The 8,872-nt window shown below is 39.1% G+C and overlaps 1 protein-coding gene across 1 annotated transcript; it reads right to left on the minus strand.

Moving 5' to 3' along the window:
• Positions 1-5,067: 5,067 nt before the first annotated feature.
• Positions 5,068-8,643, minus strand: LOC133337077 (uncharacterized). Its single transcript, XM_061545342.1, has one exon. The coding sequence runs from the start codon at positions 8,641-8,643 to the stop codon at positions 5,068-5,070; it is 3,576 nt and encodes a 1,191-aa protein (XP_061401326.1).
• Between the last annotated feature and the right edge of the window lie 229 nt (positions 8,644-8,872).

The raw sequence follows: 8,872 nt of genomic DNA on the forward strand, positions 1-8,872 counted from the left end.
TCAGCCGTTTGTTTTGTTCACAGCATCTTCTTGAAAGGGTTTCGAAATTAGAGGCTCAGGTTTGTATGTAGCAATGTGTCTGTGTGCAAGCTTCTTGTATAGGCATTGTTTAATTTCTGTTGTATTGTTTGTTACGTTATTTGTTGTTGTTGTGGATTTTTTTCTTTATAAACGTTATAGGCCTCAATTTGTACCTTTTGGCCTGCCATTGAACTGATTTATGTGTTTTTTTTCCTTTTTTAAGAATCTTAGTTTTTATGTCCAGTCTGTTCTGAGGTTTGTAGTGAAAAAAGCGCCAAACTTTAAAAATTCGTTACAATTATTTGGCCAAGAATTTTGTTCTTACGATAAATTAGCTTGGTATGAAATGTCTGATATGTGTAGGGCAGAAATTCGGTGCAATTTGTTTGGCACGTATTTCAGGATTTTAAAAGAGACGGCAGACATTTCTTTTCAGCCATATAGGACATTTTTTAAGAATATTTTTTATAGCACCCGTAGAGTGTAGGTCTTTGTACCCTCCACCATAAGGTGGGGTTTATATTTGTCCCTCCATTTGCAAAATTTCGTAATTTTCTCCGGGGACCCCCTCAGTCTGTATGTGTGCTGACGATATCGCTCCAAATATTTAAGATAGAGCATTGACATCGTTCATATTGGATATTGAAAATGAGAAATATCGGTTCATTTTTCGGTATAGACCATATATAGGATCGTAGAATCTGTTGTGAAGTCTAAATTCAGACGAGTTTAGAGCCTTTGAATGTGGAGTTGCCGGCAAAAGTAACAACTACAACACATATAAATATACACAACACCACAAGTATACGTGTTATACTCACGTGATGTATAGGTACAATTAAAAGAATTAAATTTTTACTTTTCTTTAATCAGACCTGCCAGGCGACAGTATCTTTATTGAGTTGATTGGGGGTTTTTATAAATCTTAGATCAGGACGATCTTTTGGGTTCACTACTTGATCAAGAAGTGGTTGGAGATGGGAGGATCCCGATTTTTGGTCCTTTATGGTGATGGGAGGACACCGATGACTTACAGCTCCAAATCGATGAGGTTGTCATCGATGTCAATAGTGTGGTACCCACGTACTGCTTGATGGCCGTGCGGACGTCAACAATAGTATCTCTCAAAGTTCAGTATTTTGGGGGGTTTGGTAACGTTTTCTAACCAAATTAGCTGTAATTTTGAATTCGTAAAGGGTAAAAATCTCTCTACAAAAAAATTATCCAGTTTGACTCAAGTTTCGAGGAAAACCTTAGCCCCCATTATTCGATATAATTGGCCAAAGTGTCAGGGTACAATCTTTATAACGGAACCCCCCAGTATGTTAACGCTTTTGAACACATTTTTTATTCAATATGGCTGTAATTGGTCCATTTTAGGGTAGACTCTATACAATGCAACCTCCTTCCATTCGACATTTGAGCACATTTTCCAACCGAATTGACTCCAATTTGATATTTTTTCAACAAACATTAATAATATGGGTTCAAGCATCTCGATATATACAAGGCCACCTGGATTTCTCCTGATCAAGCAACGAGAAATCAAATTGATCATGTTGTGATAGGCGGAAGGCATTCATCCACTATATTAGACGTTCGATCGATCCGAGGAGCGAATATCGATTCGGACCACTACCTTGTAGCAGCTAAGGTTCGCACTCGTCTTAATGTTGCAGCAAAGATGCGATCTAACACAACACGGAAACTTGACGTCGAAAAGCTGCAAACACAACAGATAGCAGAAGCCAACTCCGCTCAACTTACCCAACTGCTTGACGAAATCACTTCTTGCCCTGATACTAGTATAGAAGCACAATTGCAAAGAATTGCTTACTCCCTACAAACTGCAGCAAAAATAACACTTGGGTACCAAAAACCACCATCAAGAAACCCATGGTACGATCAAGAGTGTCGTAATGCTATCGATGTGAAAAACGCAGCGTATAGGGCAATCCAGATAGGGTTGCCTTCGAAAAACTTCTGGTATCCTATGGGTTACAAGCCGAACTATTCAAGACTGGTGTCAGATGTTGGTAAGGAGCATGCACCATCTGATTAGTACAATCTGGATGCCCAATGATTGGACATTTAACATCCTGTGTCCCGTGCACAAAAAGGAGACAATACGATATGTCTTGTTCCTTCCCATCGCATATAAAGTGCTATCCAGCGTGCTGTGTGAACGACTAAAGCCAATGGTCAATGTCATTATTGGACCACACAAATACGGCTTCAGACCTGTCAAATCCACCATTGACCAGATTTTCACTCTGTGCCACATCCTGAAAAAAACCCACGAAAAACACATCGACACATTCCACCTATTCGTCGACTATAAAGCCGCATTCGACAGCCCTATCCGTACAGAATCCTGCGAATTAATTTTGCAGGATAACTTTAACTGGCATAAGATCAGCAGTTAAGGTCGGAAAGGACCTCTCGGAGCTCTTTAATACCGAACAAGGATTCAGACAAGATGACAATTTGTCGTGTGATCTTTTTGACATCCTGCTGCAAAAGGTCATACGAGAGGCAAAGGTGAACAGAAATGACACTCTGAACACCAAACAACACATGTTACTCGTCTACGCCGATGACATCGACATAATGGGTCGAACATTGCGAGAGGTAACAGCCACCTTTGAACAAATTGAGAAAGAGTCTGCCAAAGTGGATCTGGCAGTAAACGGCGAGAAAACAAAGCTGATGGTATCAACGCGCAAAACGTCCAGTACACTCGGACCAACTGTGGAACTTGAGAACTACAACTTCAAGGTAGTCAAAATTGTATATACCTTGGTACCGCCATAATTAAATCAAATGACATCAGTTTTGATATTCGGAGAAGGATAGTGTTGGCCAACATATGCTACTATAGTCTATGTAAGCAGGTTAGAAACAATGCCACTTCCCGCCAGACCGAACTCACACTCTACAAGACGCTGATACTACCCGTGCTGTTATGTGGATCTGAAGTATGGGTACTTGCGCAAGCAGATGAGTATTTGAGAGAACATTTCTCCGAAAGATCTGTGGACTGATCTGCGTTGACGGTGAATATCGCCATCGAATGAACCATGAATTGTACCATCTATTCTCGGACATTGGCATTGTCGGACGTATCGAGCGGCAGCGACTACGTTGGCTACGTCATGTTGTGAGAATGGACGAAGTTGCCCCATCCCAAAAGGCATATAAAAGCGAACCAGCTGATGGTGCACGCAGAAGGGGAAGGCCACGAATAAGATGGAAAGATCAAGTGGAGGACAACATTGCCGAATATGGTTTATGTTTTGATATAATTCACATATAACGGTAGCGAACTATTTTCGGAGCATTGAATGGATATTGGAGGGTACAACAAAAGTTTTGATTTTGATAAAGATCCCGCCCCATTTTCATATATCTTTAGGTCTTGATCAGCATGTTCCCACCGAATTTTCGGTATTTAACGAATTTTCCCTTTCCGGCAAGGGCTTTAATCCCCACAAGCAATTTCCCAACTTCCAAAATCTTGATGCCTAGTGTAATTTATAAAGATCCCTTATAGATGAACTACCTTATGTAAAGCTTTTGAATATTTTTAGCCATAATTTACATAACAATCTAGACATCAATGCAATTATCTACAATCATATAACATTTAAAACGCAAATAGGTTTTATTGCAACGTGTATGAAAAACATAATTCATAAAACCGCCACAAAACTGCCTCTTCACAAAACTTCACTAAACACACATTTCTCATGCATATAAAACGTTTTTAATAATAACGCATCACGTTCGTTCTCATTCTCATCGCTCCTCATTCAGACAGGCATAACTTTATTCATATTTATTTTTATATTTGAGCTAGTGTTATGAAAATCTCCCTAAAGCTAACTAACCACCTACGCACGGTGAACAGTACTTACAACAATTTACAATGAATTGTTGAATTTTTAAGTTAAACTGAAATTGATTAGCATGAAAAAAATATAAATATTTTTATGCAAGTAATTCGTGGCAAAATTTCCAAACTAGCGAGAAAACAACAACAGCAAAAAAGTGGAATCATACACCAAAAAACTGCAACTTAAAAAATTCCTAAATAATTGGCCAGACTCCAATATGAGGATAAAGAGGCAGGGGCTTAGATAGGGTTGTATAGACAAAGAAATCATTTATTTTGAAAATAAACTTCTGTAGCGTTGATAAAAATATACATTATCCATATTAAAAAAGTCAACCCCCCATGAAACGTAAGCTAGCTACGCCATTGTGTATAACTGCCTTATGTTGCCGACTGCATAATGACTACTCTAGTCGAAGACACCAACAAAACAGCAACATTGATGCAACACATACTTTTTATACCCTACACAACTATGTAGTCAGGGCATTATAGTTTTGTGCAGCCCCAAAAGTTTGTAACGCAGCGAAATATTGGTCCTAGACCCACCTGTTGCGCAGAAAGGTTTTTAATTTGTTTTTCCCGCAAAGAAAACGCGTTTGGTATTTTTAGTTTAAAACTAATTTTCACAATTTTATTTGTTGCTCCGTATGCCGGTTAAAAGTCAACTAACTCATAATTACATTCCCTTCTTGTAGGGCCACATACAAAACAAATGGAACAAAACGAAATCGAAACATAAAAGTAATAAACGATCAAAACAAAACAAACGACAGTTATTAATAAGTATGTTACATACATACATATAAAACTGTCAACAATGCAGTCAACGACTGATCACTGCATTGTTGTTGTTTTGTTACGACGAAGAAATAGGAAAGCAGTAACAAGCAAATATTCAAACAATATTTGAATATTGTTGTTGTTGCTTTCCTAACAAGACGAACGACAAAAAAGGGCGACACAAAAGGGAACGCAAAACACATTAGAGTGGGCCGATTATTAAAATTAACAAAAAACATTAAGGTGGGCCGAACAAAATATGAAATTATAATAAATGAATTAAAATTTAAAATAATAAAAATAATAAAACATAAAAATATATAAAATAATCTCCTCCAACATCCTCCCCCCGTTGAAATGCCAAAATTTCAAACATCTTCTGGGCTTGGTAAAGGGGCTATTTTATGGATTGGGCGACACGATATTCCATTTTTAGTTTTCAACTCGACCACTCGGACCTTTCCATCACGACCGGGTATTGTTTTCGTAATTCTAGCCAAGAGCCACTGCTGAGGGGGTGTGTTGTCCTCGTGTATGATGACCAATTGTCCTTCATTGACATTCTTCTCATCGGTGAACCACTTTGACCGTTGCTGGAGAGACAGAAGGTAATCCCTGGACCACATTTGCCAAAACTGTTGTTTCAGGTACGAAATACGTTGCCATCTATTTAGCAACGATGGTTTGGTAACATCAAGTTGTTGTTCAGGTATTGCCACCAAAGATGAACCAATAAGGAGATGACCTGGTGTCAACGCCTCCCCGTCGTTGGGATCGTCTGACATGGGAGCAATTGGACGAGAGTTCAATATTGCTTCTACTTCGACTACCAGGGTCTGCAACTCTTCAAATGTAAGATACGACTCTGTTATGTTCTTGTTGAGCAACGTTTTTGTGGATTTTACCGCTGCCTCCCACAATCCACCGAAGTGTGGGGCGCGTGGGGGTATGAAATTGAATTCAAGACCCATTTGACAGCAAATCGATTTCATTTTTTGGACAACTTCATCATTAAAAAATGATTCCTTGAGCTCTTTCAGTTTGTTACAAGCTCCTACGAAATTAGTTGCGTTGTCACAAAAGAGTTTCTGGGGAATTCCACGTCTTCCCACGAATCGTTTGAGACACAATATAAAGTTGTTTGCTGACAAATCCGATACGAGTTCCAAATGGGTAGCTTTGGAACTGAAGCAAACGAAAACTGCGATGTAGGTTTTGTAGGGTGACTTCCCTCGAATTCTGTATGACGTCATGAAAGGGCCACAAAAGTCAACTCCAGTTACCAAGAATGGACGTTGAGCTCTAAGACGATCAACTGGCAAATTTCCCATTATTTGCCCCAACAATTTTGGCTTGTAGTGAAAACAATGCACGCAATTTCGAACAATCTTTCGAACTACTTCTCTGGCATTGATTATCCATATCTTCTGGCGTAAAATGCTCAACAACACCTTTGGACCGGCGTGCAAATGAATTCGGTGCAAATGCTCGACAAACAAAATGACGAATCGATGGTCTTTGGGCAACAAGGCAGGAAATCTTGCATCATACGGAATCGGAGCATTTGTTAAACGTCCGCCAACTCGAAGAACATTGATCTCTTCATTTCCCACTTTCATTTTGTGCAAAAATGGGGTTAATTTTTGCAGAGATGGATGAGCGACGGTTCCACTTTTAATTGCTTGTATGTCCGATGAGTAACATGACCGCTGGACCAGTGAGATGACCTTCCAAAAGGTGTCTTCAAGTTCCTTAGGAGCTATGTGGACAACATCTTTGACCTTCAAAGAACGACTTATGGGACACCTGTTGAAAATACGAAAAACATAAGCAATTATTCGAATAAATTTATAATATGAAGATTGCTTATCCAGAATGTCATTAATGACATTGTTTTCACAGGCTGTGTTTTTAAAGACGGCGGCTTTTCTGCGTTCTGGGACTTCAATTGTCATCTCGTCTTCAGCTCCTGGCCAATTTGAGACATCTTCTTCTAGAAACGATGGGCCACGAAACCAGATGGTATTCGACAATTCTTGAGCACAACAACCACGAGATACGATATCAGCTGGGTTACTTTTCGTTGGGACATGTCTCCAAATGATGTTTCGAGTTTCTTCTTGAAGTTCAGAGACACGATTTGCCACGAAACAATTCAAAGTTGACGAATGCATTTTGAGCCATTGGAGTACTATTTTCGAATCTGTCCAAAAGTACAACGATGAGACGAAATTTTCAATTTTAGACTTGATTTTGAGCCACGTTTTACTGAGTAACACTGCAGCACACAATTCGAGACGAGGTAGAGATTGGGCTTTGATAGGAGCTACTTTCGATTTGGCAATCAGTAATGTGGTTTTGTACATACCATTTTCTGAGACACGATAATAAATACAACAACCATATGCACGTTGAGAAGCATCTGCGAAACCATGTATTTCGCCATGTCGATTGGACAACGTAAGTACATATCTTGGGACTTCTACTTGATGGATGTACGATAAATCTTCTTTGATTTGGAGCCACAAAGCCTTGAGATGATCGTTTAGAGGATCATCCCATCCAATATTTTGAACCCATAATTCTTGAAGAAGAATTTTGCAACGAATAACGATTGGGCTCAAAATTCCAAGCAAATCGTAGATTTTGGATACGATCGACAAAATTGATCTTTTAGTTGGATTTGTGACATCGGGCAACTCGAATCTATAAAGGAAAACATCTTGCTGAGGTTTCCAGGACATACCTAATGTTTTAGTTATGTCGTTATCCGATGTTTTTATGATGATTTCTTCAACATCATTCGAAGTGAGCGACGCATGGTTGCTATTCCACTTTGCCAATTCTATACCATGCCATTTCAATATTTGGATCAACTCGTCTCTTTTAAGAGCCAGAGTCTCAATGCTATCGGCGCCTGTAAGTACGTCATCGACGTAAAGATCTTGTCGTAAGACCTCCGAACCATGGGGATAAGAATCTTTGTATTTATCTGCAATGAGAAACAAACTACGAATTGCCAAAAATGGGGCGGCCGATAAGCCATAAGTTACTGTGTTCAATTTGAATACCTTGAGTTCATCATTTTTGTTACTTCTCCACAATACGAGTTGATATCTTCTATCTCTTTCATCTATGCGAAACTGCCGATACATTTTTGAAATATCTGCAGTGAGAGCGTATTTGTGCAATCGAAACGAGAAAAGTGTGGTGATCAGATCCTGCTGAATTGTTGGACCGACCATCAATATATCATTCAAGGAATGATTCGACGAGCTACGAGCTGATGCATCAAATACGACACGAATTTTTGTAGTAGCACTTTGGGGCTTGAGAACACAATGATGAGGTATAATATAGTGCGAATCATTCAACGATTGGGTGTAGGGTGACATATGGCCAAGAGACACATATTCTTCCATAAATTCTACATACATCGATTTCAAAGTAGAGTCACGTTCAAGTCGTCTTTCCAGCGATAAAAAACGTCTACGAGCCATTTCAAATGAGTTACCAAGACATTTAGGAGATTTCTTAAATGGAAGTCGAACTTGTACTCTTCCCTCAGAGTCAAAACCACTATTTTTGACAAAATGATCTTCACATGCTTGTTCTTCTTCTGTATATGGGTTGGGTGACTTGGAATACTCCTCAACTTCCCAAAAACGTTTCAATATTTCATCAATTTTTTCTTCATGTGTACTTACGGTTAAGTTACATGTTAATGAAGTTGAGTTTGGACGACTGGGCGACGAACCTCCAACTATCCAACCAAAAACTGTATTCGTGAGACACGGCAATCCATTTCCCAATGAAATTCTACCATCTAGCAGCAAATCAAAAAATACTTCGGCACTTAGAAGCACATCGATACGTTGTGGCTTGTAGAAAAGCGGATCTGCTAATTCTATGTGTTGGGGAATCTTCCATTGTGATGTGTTCATCAATTCACCAGGTTGACGAGACGAAATACTTTTGGTAACAGCAAAACATGAGGACCATTCAAATGAGCTACTTCTCGATTTTATTGTAGTTTCTACAGAAAACTTTATTGCTGTTCGAACTTCTCCAATTCCAGAGATTTCTTGAGAAAACGGTCTAAATTTTAGTTTCAGCCTCTTAGCGGTTTCCTCAGAAATAAAATTTAGTTCAGAACATGAATCGAGCAATGCT

Source organism: Musca vetustissima, unplaced genomic scaffold, assembly GCF_032173495.1.
Source record: "Musca vetustissima isolate MV318-11 ecotype Yass unplaced genomic scaffold, APGP_CSIRO_Mvet_v1 utg46834, whole genome shotgun sequence".
Classification (NCBI taxonomy): domain Eukaryota; kingdom Metazoa; phylum Arthropoda; class Insecta; order Diptera; family Muscidae; genus Musca; species Musca vetustissima.